This window comes from Myotis lucifugus, unplaced genomic scaffold (assembly GCF_000147115.1).
Source record: "Myotis lucifugus unplaced genomic scaffold, Myoluc2.0 scaffold_41, whole genome shotgun sequence".
Taxonomy (NCBI): Eukaryota; Metazoa; Chordata; class Mammalia; order Chiroptera; family Vespertilionidae; genus Myotis; species Myotis lucifugus.
The window spans coordinates 3,162,174-3,177,631 of NW_005871089.1; the positions used below are offsets into that span (position 1 = coordinate 3,162,174).

A 15,458-nucleotide genomic window follows, 5' to 3' on the forward strand; every position below is an offset into this window, starting at 1 on the left:
ACTGCCTATTATCATGGAAAGATTAACTATCTTCTTGCCCAAATAATGGAGTCCCACCCCAACCTGCATAGCCTACTTCCCCATGCCTGTAATCCCTACTTCCCCATGTAATCCTTGTCCTACCCTATATAAGCAGTTGGTTTTTGGTGGGCTACAGAGCAGATTTTTATGGATGACCTGCTGCTCTCCCACACTGCTGGCATTATTGGAATAAACATTGATATACGATTCAAAAAATAAATAAATAAAATAAAAATAAAAATGCATACTTAATGTTATCTATGCATAATGATTATGTTACATGATAATCATGTATAAATGACAAACAGTTAATGTAGAGATTACTTTTATACACCCAAACCTAGTATTTTTGGGACTGGGGTGGAGATGGTAAGAAGATATACGGGCATACAGAAAGTACCTTTTTAGACACTGCTCTGAAAAGGGGTCCATAAATCTAAAGATTCATGACTTTTCACTTTTCTGGACAGAACAACTCATTGCTACATTAGGGTATCTGGAAACTCTGTCTTTACCTCAATGCACAATAGCCTCTCCTTCCACCAGCCCTTCTCCTCCCTCAATCAAAACATTTCTATCATATCAATGTGTTTAATTCACAGAATCTTAGCAGCATGGAGAAAACACATTCATTTTGGTTACAAACTGGCATTTGGTTTGGTTTCTGGAGCGGAAACTAGGAAAGTCAACCCAGCCTTTGGCACTTCCCACTCTTTCAGGTCTACCCAGCCCTATATGTCCTTGTACTTGCCTAGGCTGGTGCCAATGTTACTGGTTCTCCATGTCCACTTTGTTCCCCTCCCTCTAACCCCTTTATATACATAACATCCAGGCTTCCTTTCCGGATACTCAACCTAATAAAAACCCTTGAAATAATGCATTTCCCACTCATTTTTTCATTCCAACCAAAATATATTGAGCACTTACTGTGCATCAGGAACTATGCTAGGTGCTGGGGCAGTTAAAAAGAAAAACAAGCCCTGGTCCCTGCCCTTGAGGAGCTCACAGTCTAGTGGGAGAGACAAATACAAACAACAGTTACAAAACAGCGCGATAAGGACTACAGTAGATATTATAGCTATCTCCAAAAAGGGAAGCAGGCTTAACCTTGGAGGGAACCTCTGTCCAGGAACCTTGAACCCCGAGTTGGTGTTTGCCAGGCCATCAAGAGGAGATGAGGTACTCCAAAGCCTGGGAAGCAGTTAGTGCAAAAGTACACTAGTGTGGGTAGGGAAAGAGGCAAGGCCACCGCTGTCAAACTTCTTATCCCAGTAAAGCAGGAGTCTGAGAAGCCAGCTGCCTGAGCCTGGAGCCCCTCCATAGTGCTGCTGAATTCAGTCTGGACCATGGTGCATCCTCCAGAGACGTCTAATTCCTACTCAGAAGTGCAACTGGTCCAGACCACAGATGAATCCTGGATGCTCTGCCTTCCGTCTTCTTTTGTAAAAGTTGTAGTTAAAAGTTTTCTTTTCCCCTCTACTTTTAAAACTTGATGTATTCTCCTCCTCTTCCCCTATGACCACATTGAAAACATCTCCCTATAATTATACACTCCAAGAGATAACCTGGTTAACATATTGCACAGTGTTTTCAATTTTTGAAAAGACATAGATTATTAATTTTTAAAACAAAAAGAGAGCCTAATACATATTAGTAACTTTTTTCCACTTACCAAAATGATCTGCAAATCTTTTAATATCAACATATATAAATCTACATCACTTGTAGATGCTGAATAGAATCCCATTTTTGAGATATACTTTAAAGTCCTAACTTCTCTCCTCTTTGTTGACATCTGGACATACTTTGAAGTTTTTGACATTATAAACAATATCTAATAAATAGTTGTGTGTATCCTTTTTAAAAAGTGTTTGTGAGAGATTTCTGTAGGAAAATTCCTAGAGGTGAAAATGTTAAGCCAAAGATATGAAAGATTTTTGTTTCGATACTGCCCAATTACTCTTCTAAAATTATTGCACTGATTTATATCTGAACCAACATATGTGGGCCCATCTCTTCAAATCCTTCCAAAACTAGACTGTCTCAATGCTTTTTCATTAGTGCCAGCCTGGTAAATATATCATTTTAAAATTTGTATTTCTTTAATAATGAATAAATTTGAGCACTGCTTTGTATTTACTGGCTGTATTCTTTGTACTTTTTTTGGTTAATTTCCTTTTATTGATTTGTAAACGTCTTTCTAGATTTTAAACTTGTCTTCTAAGGTTGTAAATATTCACTCTATTTTGACTTTTATTCTATCATTCATTCATTCATGTTCATTTTCACCTGAGGATGTTTTTCCATTGGTTTTCAAAGAGAATGGAAAGGAGGGAGAGAGGGAAGAGGAAAGACAGACAGAGAGAAACATCAATGTGAGAGAGACACATAGATTGGTTGCCTCCCGCCCGTGCCCTAACCAGCGCTGAGGACAAACCCACAACCCAGGTAATCAAACCCGGGATCCTTCTGTGCAACGGCCAACACTCTATCACTGAGCCACACCGGCCAGGGCATGACTTTTATTTTTTAATCTTATGGGTTATTTTGCTTTACTTTTATGCAGTGAAATCTGTTCATTTCTTCCTTTATGGTTTCCTTTATTTGCTGGCTTAGCAAGTCCTCCTCTACCCCTAGGAGTATATGAATAGTCTCCTTTATTTCCTTCTAATATTTTTATGGCATACCTTTTATCTTTAGATCTTTAACCCACCTGGAATTTCCTTTTGTGATTGATATGAGGTAAAGATTTAATTTTTTTCTAAATGGATAATAAGCCATCCCTACCCATTTATTGACTAATCTGTCTTTTCACTTTTAACTAGAAATTCACCCTTTATCACATATTAAGTTCTCATGTATATATAAACTCTTACTTATTTCTGGAACTTATTTTCTTGGCAATCTTACAGGCAGCGAAATCTACCATGTCATATTTCTATCACCTTTTGTCACTCTGCCCAATATATAATTGCCTCTGCTCATTTTTGGACCCACACTCCCATTCCTGTAAGTGTTTGCTCTCCTCCACAAACCACCTGCACTACATGTCACCCACTCCCACAAACCTTCTAGAATCTTGTTCCATGGTTATTTAACTATCAAATTATTAGTCTTTTCTACTTCCTCCTTAACAGAAGTTGGCTCTCCTAGGAATGCTACCTCTCCTACAACTCATTCTGAGGCAGCTCCTTCTCAATCCTCGGGTTGGGATCTGGGGTTGCTGTCAGGCCTTTCAGCATCAAGTGAAAACAAAATAAAACAAAATAAAAACGCGCCTGACGTGTGGCTCAATAGTTAAGCATCATCCTATGAACCAGGAGGTGATGGTTCAATTTCGGGTACGGGCATATGCCTGGGTTGTGGGTTCAATCCCCAGTAGAGGGCGTGCAGGAGGCAGCCGTCAATGATTCGCTCTCATGATTAATGTGCCTATATCTCCCTCTCCCTTCCTCTCTGAAATCAATAATACATTAAAAAAACAAATCACACAAAAATGCTCTTCTGTGGCTCATGCCATCCAGCTGTAAAATCTTGAGCCTCTCCTTGTCACAACAGTCTGCAACTTCCTGGTTACTTCTTTATTTACCCAAGATCCTAAAGCTTGCTATTATCCCAGATGATTTTAATACTCAAGAGGAAGAACTAACCCACATTCTGGCTTAGCAGTTATCCAACACCTTTTTCCTCCTCACCCCCACCCCCACATGGTCACCTTTTGGAAATTCTTGTCCCCTGGAAGTGCTCCAACTCATTCTCTCAAGCTTCAGTACCATGCAGCTGTTTGCTAGAAACTAGACACCTCACACTTAACAGGTCCAAAATCAAACTTACTTTTTATTATTCTCACCCCACTTCTAGCCTCTTAATCAGTATCTGTCTCTTTTCATTCCATCCTTCCTCCCTTCCCTTCCTCTCCTGCTGTTTTCCATCTTTGTCAATGGCAACAGAAGACATTCAAATTGCTACATCATAAATCTGGAGTGTTTCTCAGATGATTTGGGTCTACTTCTCTAGCTTCAGAAACTGCTGGCTCACCTTGGAACTGTGTGCTTCAACCATACTGACCTCAAGTTCCTTGAATATGGCATGAAAGCTTCTTTCCTGAAGGCTTTTCCCACATGCAGTTCTTTTTATGTGGATTACTACGTCCACCTCCACCAACTCCTACTTTCAGATCTGATTAGACAGCTCTTTATGGAAGCCTCTCAAAATGTACCTAGAAATGCACACACACACTTGGGTCAGGTGCTCCCAAAGCACATTGTACCTCAATTATCAGCAAAAATCACACTTCTTTGTGTGTCTGAATTCCCACTTCCAGAGACTGTAAATTCTTTAAGGATGGGGGCAGTTCAATTAATATTCTTTGGACCAGAGCTACTGACAAACTATAGTTGCTTAAAATCCTACTGGTACTAAGATGGATGGAAGGAAAGAAGTCAGCCAGAAATACTACTGGAATATTGATAATGATGGGCCAGGTATCAAAATATTCATAGCCTGAGTGCTATCGATTAAATAATTAGATGTTAGAAGTAATTAACACTAGAGTGTGATTCAAATCGCTATTTGGTACAATACTTGATGAAGACACTTACGAGTCGATTACCCCACGATTGTACAGTAAAAAGAGCACAATATCTGCAGACAGACAGGCCTGACTGGAATTTTTGCTCTACTCCTGCCAGCTGTAACCCTGGATATGTCATTCAGCCTCTGTGAGGCTCAGTTCTGAAGGATGGAGATAATACCAACCTCACAGAATTGTTAGGAAGATCAAGGGCATAGTATACAGCAAGTGCCAAACATTCAATAAATGCTAGTTTCTTTCCATTTTCTACTTCCATTTTCCCCATAGGTCAGGGGCTGGGGGCCTTGTGGGATAACCATACCATTAGCAGCAACTTCCCCAAGGGCATTTCATGAACTTCTTTCAGAAGCCTGAAGGCTCCATGACTGTGTGATGCCACCTTGTATAACAAACAGGCTGACACTCAACATATAAGAGGAACATAAGCTTGAAACTCTGAATCTGCCTCAAACTAGGACTGTGGCCCCAGTCAAAAGATCAAAGCTACTAATGTGGGATCCCAGTACTAGTCACCATCAGGACAAAGTCAAACAGGACAGAATTAAAAACTTTTCATCCAGTGTACCTGGTAAGCCATTTCCCTTGTTCCCATTCCAAAGCTTTACAAAAGAGGAGGCTGCTTACTGACACCTGAGCTGGCAAATGCCCAAATTTCTACACCTGAGCACACATGTCCAAAGCAAAGAGCTCTACACTATAGCCAAACCCCAACTAACCTCAAATGTGGCCACAATGATAGCACACCACCATTGGCTGGAGATCAGGATTGAGTGCATTTCAGGAAGCTTCCAGTGGTCGCCAACCGGTGGTCCACAGACCATTGGTGGTCCGTGAGGTCCAAAAGGTTGGCGACCGCTGGTTAAGCAATAACAGAAGCTTAAAACAGAAGCAAAGGAAATGAAAGAGAGAAGTTCTTATTAGCTAGAACCAGGAATAGAGAAGAGAAGCAAATCCGTTTCTCTATGACAATGAACTACAGACCATAAACCTTGAGGCAGATCACAGAAAACCATTCCACAAAAACCTCTCTCACGTCTACAGACACAACCTCCTCTCTTCAGCTGACCTTGCTGTCAGTGCCCCCACAAAGTGGGAGAAAGGTCCTACTTAATCCAACTGGTTAAACCTCTTGATGGTGCACACTGACTCTACTCTTATCACTTATTTCCAGGGCCAGCAGGGGAAATTTACAAAAACGCAGAAACATAACAGTGACCTTCTTCATTTCTAAAAGAAGAATTGGTTAGGCAATAAAACTTTCCTTCTGTATAATCAACAGGAAAAGGATTAGTTTTATGCCTTTAACAGGCTAATATATTGACAACGAGCCCCAGAAAGAGGCTGTATAGCTATAAGAAAAAAAAAAAAAAAAAAGCCTAAACCTGCTATTAGAAACAAAAACAAACCAAAAAAAGAAGGTACCAACAGGCAAAACTCTACAATGCCCTGCTTCACTCGTTTGGTGGTGAGGAAGTGGGTGAAAGAAGAGCAGGAGGGACACCACTAGACTGACTTTTTATTTTTGTGTTTTTTAAAAAAATCACTGAATTCTTCCTTCTACTTACATGTAAAGACATTCATCACTATCTCCTTGTTATCTTCAGAAATGTTTGGAATATAGGCAGATTATTTTAAAAGCAGCAGTAGCTACTTGGAAATTAAGCAGGCTGCCCCAGGGCACATCCTATATAATAAAAGCCTATGCAAATCAACCGAACTGCGGAACAACTGGTGGAATGACCAGTCGTTATGATGCGCACTGACCACCAAGGGGCAGATGCTCAACACAGAAGCTGCCCCCAGCCCGCAGGCCCCAGGCCAGCCAAGGCGGGTGCCAGTGGGGGTCCCCCAATCGCCCTGCCAGTTGCCCCACAGATCAGCCCTGATTGCCAGCCAGGCCTAGGAACCCTACCCGTGCACGAATTTTGTGCATCGGGCCGCTAGTAGTTAAATATGTGACTAGTAAACATTCTCTGGCTGATTCCTGAATAAATCATGCTCCAGACCAAGTGCTCCACTGTATACAGTCTTCAAGCAGAAAATACAAGGCAGGGGGATGAACAATGGCTCAAGGAAATAAGACTTGAATTTTTCATTAACCAGGCCCAGACTACCACACACACCTTGATCAAGCAGAGCTCCTTGGGCTCAGTACTATCCAGATTATCTAAAAAACGTTACAAATTAGTAGTAAAGAAAAAACCAGAGAGGAGAGGCTGACTGAGGCACAACAATTATTTTGCTCCTAAAAACTAGATCCTTCTACCTATCCCCTTTCCAAATCTTATTATTTCTCCTCCTTATGTGTCCCTCTATTCTCCTTCACAAGAAAAATAATTCTACTACAGAATTCTATGTTGCTTTCTTCCTCTTTTGCTTTTAAAAGAAGAAACTCAGTGGAAATCAAGTTAATGATAATTAACTTGGTCTTGTCCTTGTTATGGGAAAGGTTAAAATACACAGCCACTAGTCCAATTAGAGTGGAGAAAACCAATCAGCATTATTCTTTCTCTCCAGCCATTAAATACTATGGCTTCAATCAACTAGTTTCAGGGAAAGCAAAGAAGATAGCAGGCAAATGACATAATCAGATTTAGCCACTTAACCTAAAAAATTAGGGCTTTATCAGTTCCATTAATCACCCAAAAAAGTATTTGGGCAACATTAGATGGGTGCCATCCCAAATGATCAGATCTTTGATTTGCAAACAGAATGTGGCTTAATAACCAAAAACAGAGAACTAGATATCTAGAGCCTAAAATAATTCCATTTAACAGGTTTAACAATATGTAGCACACACTCTCCAGTTGACAGAAACACCTCTCAATGACAGGTAGCAAATCCTAAACATCTCCATAGATCACTTAGCAGCTGGAGAGCTATGGCTAACCCTTGAAGGTGAATTCAGAATAGAATGGAAACTCAGTACTAGACTTGTTTTCAGAAAAGGGAAGTATGAATCTCACTGAATTCGAGGTTCAGATCAAAACCAGAAGTTGTGCTACATTAAGAAAAACACTGGTCTACAACTACAAGGAAGTTATTTGGAGGAACGGGATGAAAAGCAGTTAGCTAAGATCTAACTTGCATATGTTGTTTTCTTTACTAAAATCAGCCCCCAGGAGAAATATACCCTGGTTTGGGCCTTGTTGATGGTACTTTCCTCTCCATAAATTCATCTCTTCCTACCCCCTCCCCAGAAATAGGATTATAGCTCAAGTCTTCTGAAAGCCTCACCAGAAAACTGTTTCAAAGGGAAGGCTCCATGGGAAGGACAACAGAGAAAGAAGTTACTCATATGTCTTTGGTAATGTTCATCCAAACCAGTTTTTATTATCTTTCAATGGATAAGAACTCCTCAACTAGTAGAGTAAATTCATTCACAAAAAGGTAATAAAATGAAATAAACACTTTATTTAATTTCTTATCTGTCTCCAAATCTATTTCATTAGGAATTTACAGCACCTTACTGTCACATAACCATGGTTTGTATTTTCTTGATTAAACTGTAGCTCTACTGTAATGGAGGTAAAGGCTTAATTTAGAAGTACAGGAATTATCCTAATTTATACAATAGTAGTAAACATCCTAATTACCTACCTTTTGAGCATTTTATAATACACTGTGTCCTTTTGCTTCATATTTCCCCACTTGGACTGTAAAACTTGAACCTAGGTCTTCTACTTTTCTTATAACATCCATAGTGCCCACCACTAGGATAGGCACAAAGCCAGGCCCTAACTGTTCTATATAAAACTAAACATATTTTGAGTGCCAATCCTGAGTAAGGCATTCTAATATTTGTCACAAAGGACTAAGAGAAATATGTGATATACCACACAACAATAGCAGGCCTTTTATCCTCCCAGCCTAACGCATTTCACCTTGATGCCAAGACTCTCTGTCATTCTCTAACTGCCATCTGTTTAATTACATGCTTTTAATTCTATATCAAATGAGAATTTTTGTGAAAGTAATTTAAGCACAGTTGAAATATCACTCAAAATGATGTTACCATATGGCCCAACCATAAATATGGTTTCCACTCATAACACCTACACGTCACAACCAGAGAACTAGATTCCAGATTTTCAAAACTCTAAATTTTACATCCATAAAATAGAATTTGATTCTTTTGTGTTGCTGACTGCACTCATTAATTTGCTTTAAAATAATAATCTTCAAACACAATTTTCAGCAGCTGCCTTAAAGAAAATTGCTAACCCCTGCTAATTTAGATAAAACCAATATCCAAAGCACTCCTGACTTTTCATTTAATCCCACTTTATTCCATTCCCGAACCTCATTCCTCACCACTCCCCAGCCCCCACCCTCATCACACATACCAGCCCAGCACTTTTGAGATCAATCATAACCCTCTGTGACTGCTCAAGCCCTGTACCCTTCCTGGAATACCCTCCTTTCAGTCCAGGCCATTATATTCACCACCTCACTATAGGTGGTTGCTCAAAACTCATTTTCTTACGGAAGTGTTCTATGATTTCTCTCACGGTTTAAACATTTCCTGAACATGCTATGTGTCAGACACTGCCATGTAATTTTGCGTAGATCAATACATTTCTCACGTTTTGTTATACGAATTTTGGATGTCAGCTCTGGTCTCTACCCAGCCCTGGCCACAGCTTCACTAGGACCCTGTGACCCTTGAACACCGTAAGAGGGATCTCCTTAGATGTCCATTGGCACAGTAACTGTAGTCCTATAGCAGGCATTTTGGGTGAAATACAGTCCGAGGGCAGGAGTTCAGTGAAGTGAATGGCATTAGTGGACTAAACCTTGGGGAGGCTGGGACAGCCCGAGGGACAGGGCAGGAGAAAGTGGAGACTACAGGGTAGGGCAAAAGCCGAAGGGCGTCTCAGGAAGTCTCTGGGGCGTTGTCCCAAGGCAGGCAGCCTCAGAGCCCAGAACCAGGGCGGGCAGGGCCGGCTCACCTGTGAGGGCAACACGTTGCCAAGACTCGGAACCGAAGAGCAGGTTACGGTAGCGCTGGAAAGCCTCGTCGAGGACGGAGCAGCCCGACTGCGCGGCCGATCTGACGTGGTACTTGAATTGGAAGCTGTGCGGGGAGATGGTGTAGTGCCAGTCGGAGGTCTGGATGTATTGGGGCCAAGGCCACAGGGCCGTGGCGGGCCCAGCGAACGCTGCCGCCAGCAGCAGCGAGAGCCAGAGCCTGGAGCCTGCCATGGCCCGCCAGTCTCCTCGGTCCCAGCGGGCCGGACCACGTGACTGCCCGGTCAGGTGAGCGGCGCCCGCGTGACAACCGGCATGTCACGTGACCGGGTGCGGCTCTTCACCCGCGATTCCGGAACACAACCCTGCCCCTTCTCCTGGCGACCCCGGGCCTCCAGCGACTTGGGCAGCCGAGGGTGATGGGCATCGGCGATGGCCTGGTGCCGGCTGCTCGAGGGCCTGGTGGCGCATTCGCTGGTGTTCACCGCCGATGCCATGCCTGCCCTCATCATAGAGCTGTGAGCGCCCCAGGCTATTGAAGTGCCACGAAGGGAGCAGGAAAGGAAAGTCCTCAGACTGGGGACTTCTAGGCTGAATCATGAAGGAGGAATAAGAGTTCGCCAGGAAGCAGAAGAGAGGATTAAAACCACAGATTGTGATTCGAAATGCTATGGGGCTGGGATTAGGTAGTAGGAATGGCCCTTCTAGAGAGGAGATCATAAGATCACAAAAATATGATCTACTTATGACTGGGAGTGGGGTGGGGGGATGTGCTTTCAGAGCAAGCTCCAGGTGTCCCAATTCCTGCTTCTAGTCACTAGTGGCTCTTCTCTTGATGGTTGATAATCTCCAAGTAACTGTCCCCCAATCCCTTCCCCCCAGCCAAAACTTCACAAACTGGGGGTCTGTCCTAACTGGAAGTAGTAAGACAATGGTTGAACTATAGGTTCAATATGGAGAATGCCCAGAGATAAGACAGGGGCCTGGTCCTATAGGAGCTTATATAGAAGTCCAAGGCCAGGACTTCATTATGTGTGCAATTGAAAATCAGCCCCTGATATCTGCATTTTAGAAATCTCATGTTGAGTAGTTGGATGAATATGAATCCAGTTAGTTAAAAAAAAAATGTAAATGGAAAGCTTGAATTATAGCAGTGGGGAAGGAAGAGAGCTATAGATCCAGGAAATAGTGGGTATTCAGAAGCACAGGGCTTTATACAAGAGAGGTTTCTTGAGTCAGGGACACTGTCTTCCTTTTTCACTGTTATATTATCAGAGTGTAGTTGAATCACAGACTAAAAAAGGAGAATAAAATAATGCTATTGTGTGGCATTATTTGGCTGGTACATAAGTTTTTTTAAATCATAAAGTTTTATTTTAGTATTAGAAAAAGTGTGAAGATCAGGAAAATGAACTTTTCAAAATAAAGGGCTCAGATGAACAGCTATATGCTAACAAGCTGGACAATCTGGAGGAAATGGACAGATTCCTAGCAAAATACAATCTTCCAAAACTGAGTCAGGAAGAATCAGAAAACCTGAATAGGCCAATAACAAAAAAATGAAATTGAAGCAGTAATAAAAAAACAAAAAACAACTCCCACCAAACAAAAGCCCGATCCAGATGGCTTCACAGTGGAGTTTTACCAAACAGTCAAAGAAGAACTAACTCAAACTAGTCCAAAAAAATCCAAGAGGAAAGAACACTTCCAGGCTCTTTTTATGAGGCCAGCATTATCCTAATTCCAAAACCAGATAAAGATACTACAAAGAAAGAGAATTACAGGCCAATATCCCTGATGAACATAGATCCTAAAGTCCTCAACAAAATATTAGCTAATCAGATCCAGCAATATATTAAAAAGATCATACACCATGACCAAGCGGGATTTATTCCAGGGATGTAAGGCTGGTACAATGTTCACAAATCAATAAACGTGATACATCACATAAACAAATTGAAAGCCAAAAATCACATGATCATATCAATAGACACAGAAAAAGCATTCAACAAAATCCCACAGCCACTTTGAAAGTAGATAAATAACAAAAATAATATAATATTTGGTTGTTTTATCTATTTTTTCTTTTATTTTTTTAAATATATTTTATTGATTTTTTACAGAAAGGGAGAGGTATAGAGAATTAGAAACATTAATGAGAGAGAAACATCGATTCAGCTGCCTCCTGCACACTCCCCACCGGGGATGTGCCTGCAACCAAGGTACATGCCCTTGACCAGAACCGAACCTGGGACCCTTCAGTCTGCAGGCCAACACTCCATCCACTGAGCCAAACTGGCCAGGACTATTTTTCCTTTTATTAAAGACAGGTTATTAAATGAATAAAACATGCTTTAATTTCCATATCTATAGCTTCTTGTAAATTAGTTTACAAAACAGAAAAAGAATTCACCGTCAGATAATGTGCCCAGATTTTTGGTCGCCACTCTAGATGCAGAAAGGAGGAAATGGCTAATTTTGTCTGGGGGAGTCTTTCACAAAGGATGTGACTTTTGAGCTAACTCCCAAGGCATGAGTTAGCCAAACAGGCAAGGAGAGTATAGAGAAAGCACAGGGGTGTGAAAGAAAATTCCACACTGATCACAGGGCTTATGGAATAACAGAAGATACTAGTAATCATGTGCCATGATTATCTCACTTTTACCATACTCCCCTCTCCCTGGAATCCCTCTCCCACCTCCCACTTCTACTCCCACCACCTACCTGAAAGTTTAAGCTTATATTTTACCACCCTGTAAATCTTCTCTGATTCCTCAAACTTGGGTAAAATCCCATAACCCTTTGAGCTTATCTCCATCAGAGCACTTATCTCATAGTATTGTAATTGCCTGTCCATTTGTCTGTCTTCTCCACTAGAGTAAAAGGTCCTCAAACAACAGATTCTGTGTTCAGTGTCTATCATATAGTAGATACTCAATGAAGATTTGTTAAGTGAACGGCTGAGGGGCCCTGAATATCTCTTTTCTTAGTTAGCAGCTTCTACATATCCTTCAGGTCTTAGCCTAAACCAGGGCCTCTGATGTTAGGATTTTTAGACCCAAATAGAGCAAATTTATATAGTTAAGATAATTATGTGGTGTTTAAGGCCCTTTAAATAGGGGCTCCTTTTGCTTAAACTACATCTGGTTCCAGGTATCCTGATGGCTGCTCTAAACTGTAATTATATTGTCTTTAGTCTGAACTCTTAGGCCTTCCTGCCTATAGCCTTAATGGTTATAGATGCTAATGCTGGCCAAATCCAAAGTAATAATCTGAAACTCCTTAAGTGGGATGTTAATTAAACCTTAATCTGAGTATATAAGTTCTTTACAGAAAATCATTCAGACCCTACATTATTGCCCACTGGAATTCCAGATTGCCCTGAAAGATTTATCACTCACTCCTTGCTTTCCTCCCATTCTCTTCCTGCCTGGGTCTTCCATAATTATTTTCCATTCTTACCTAGTAGCCAGACTACATCTCCAGGAACTCTAGAGCACAGATACCTTCAACTTTTCTCTCCTTTAGCCATCTGTTACCATTTGGCTTTAGAAATGTTAGTGCCATATTATTGTGGTACAGATTTCCAAAATGTCCAATTTCACTGATGCTACATGTGGACTTCTTAGTGCTAAGAGCACCAGGTAAAAAGTCTTTCTTCTGTTGGGAGCAGCTTTTGGATTTTTCTCTTGGATTCCTTTTCTTCATGTTGGGATTGACTATCCCTCTTAAAATTTGTCTCCAATGTGGGTGTCACGGAAAATGCCCTGGGACTGGATTGGAGCAGGATGTAGTCTAGGCTGAAGGTGCCAGGGTGATGATGCCTAGATCATCTATATAGAGTATTCAATAGAGATCTGGGTCAAGGCCCCAGCTATAGTGGTCCTTGGCAAAGAGCAGGGGTCCTCAAACTACGGCCCGCGGGCCACATGCAAATACAAATATTGTATTTGTTCCCGTTTTGTTTTTTTTTACTTCAAAATAAGATATGTGCAGTGTGCATAGGAATTTGTTCATAGTTTTTTTTTTTAAACTATAGTCCGGCCCTCCAATGGTCTGAGGGACAGTGAACTGGCCCCTGTTTAAAAAGTTGGAGGACCCCTGGCATAGAGTATCCTCAGCATGCTTCTCCCATAGAGATCTGGCAGGGTTATAGCCACATTAAGCAGTTGGTCAGAATTTAATGATTTGAAGATTGTGCTTCTGGCTTCATACTATCCTATCTAATAATAGAGAAACATGGTAATTAGCCGTACCTTCGCCTCCCTTCCCATTGGCTAATCAGGGCGATATGTAAATTAACTGCCAGCCAAGATGGCGGCCGGCAGCCAGGCAGCTTGAAGTGAACAGGAGGCTTGCTTGCTCCAGTGACGGAGGAAGCCAATGTTCCCCGCCTGCCGCTGCCGGCCTCTGAGCTTGCAGTTTAAGAAACAATGTTACAAATATAGAAGCTAAACAAAACCCCAGAAACATGCTTTCAGCCAGCCAGGCTTCAGCCAGCAGGACCGCAACATTGTTTCAATTATAGAACAAACGCAGATCCCTGCTTTCAGCCAGCCGGGATCTCAGAGCTGGAGTGAGCAGGACCGCAACAGTGTTACAATTATAGAACCCAAACAAACCAGATACCTGCTTTCAGCAGCCGAGGCCTCAGAGCTGGAGCCAAGCCTCAGAGCTAAAGCTGGCCCAGCATTAAAAAAGAAAAGAAAAAAAGGACAGGTTGGGAGCTTCAGTCACCCGCCAGCCTGAAAACGGCCCTCATCCCCTCATCCAGGCTGGCCAGGCACCCCAGTGGGGACCCCCACCCTGATCCAGGACACCCTTCAGGGCAAACCAGCCAGCCCCCACCTGTGCACCAGGCCTCTATCCTATATAGTAAAAGTGTAATATGCCTCCCAGCACCAGGATCAGCGGAGCCGCGAGGCCTCCCGGCACCGGGATCAGCGTGACAGGGGGCAGTGACGAAACCCCCTCATCGGCCCTGCTCTGTGGGTGATAGAGGGCGGCGCCCCAACCCCCTGATCTGCCCTGCTCTGTGTGTGACATGGAGTGGTGCCCCAACTCCCCTATCGGCCCTACTATGTGAGTGACGGGGGGGAGCTCCTCAACCCCCTGATCAGCCCTGCTCTGTGTGTGACAGGGTACGGAGCCCCAAACCCCCTTATGGGCCCTGTTCTGTGAGTGACAGGGGGCAGCGCCCCAACCCCGTGATCAGCCCTGCTCTGTGCGTGACAGGGGGTGGCACCGCAACCTCCCTATCGACCCTGCCTTGAGTGTGACAGGGGGCAGTGCCCCAACCCCCCAATTGGCCCTACCCTGAGCGTGACTAGGGGTGGCATCGCAACCTCCAGATCCACCCTGCTCTGTGCATGACATGGGGCGGCACCCCAACTCCCCAATCGGCCCTGCTCTGAGCCCGACCAGGGGCTGCACCTAGGGATTGGGCCTGCCTTCTGCCACCCAGGAGCAGGCCTAAGCCAGCAGGTTGTTATCTCCCGAGGGGTCCCAGACTGCGAGAGGGCACAGGCCGGGCTGAGGGACCCCCCCCCCCCGAGTGCACAAATTTTTGTGCACCGGGCCTCTAGTCTTATCTAATAAAGAGGGAATATGCAAATTGACCCTCACACCACAATGGTCAAGATGGCTTCGCCCACGGCAGAAGCAGGGATTCTGTAACACAAGATGGCTATGCCCACAACAGAGGCTGAGTTCTCATAAGGGAGTCTTAATGAGCAATCAGCAGGGACCTGAGGCTGCATGGTGGCTGGGCTCAGGCAGGGGACCTCTAGGCCACGCCTCCTCTTCTGGCAGGGCTTTGACAGGAAACCTCAAGCTGCACCCCCAGGTTCCAATGCCGGGCTATGGGAACTGA

The 15,458-nt window shown here is 43.1% G+C and overlaps 1 protein-coding gene across 2 annotated transcripts in view; it reads right to left on the minus strand.

The window, feature by feature from the left end:
• The window catches only part of HEXA (hexosaminidase subunit alpha), a 29,356-nt gene extending 19,498 nt beyond the window's left edge, over positions 1-9,858 (minus strand). The window contains exon 1 of one of the 2 annotated variants that reach the window (XR_002828986.1): positions 9,568-9,858. Coding sequence is in view for 1 of the 2 variants with exons in the window: in XM_006087834.2 (XP_006087896.1) it covers positions 9,568-9,820 (253 nt within the window). In the remaining variant the exon portion in view is untranslated. The remainder of the gene's footprint in view (positions 1-9,567) is intronic. The other variant, XM_006087834.2, reaches the window with a different exon arrangement.
• Positions 9,859-15,458: the final 5,600 nt, after the last annotated feature.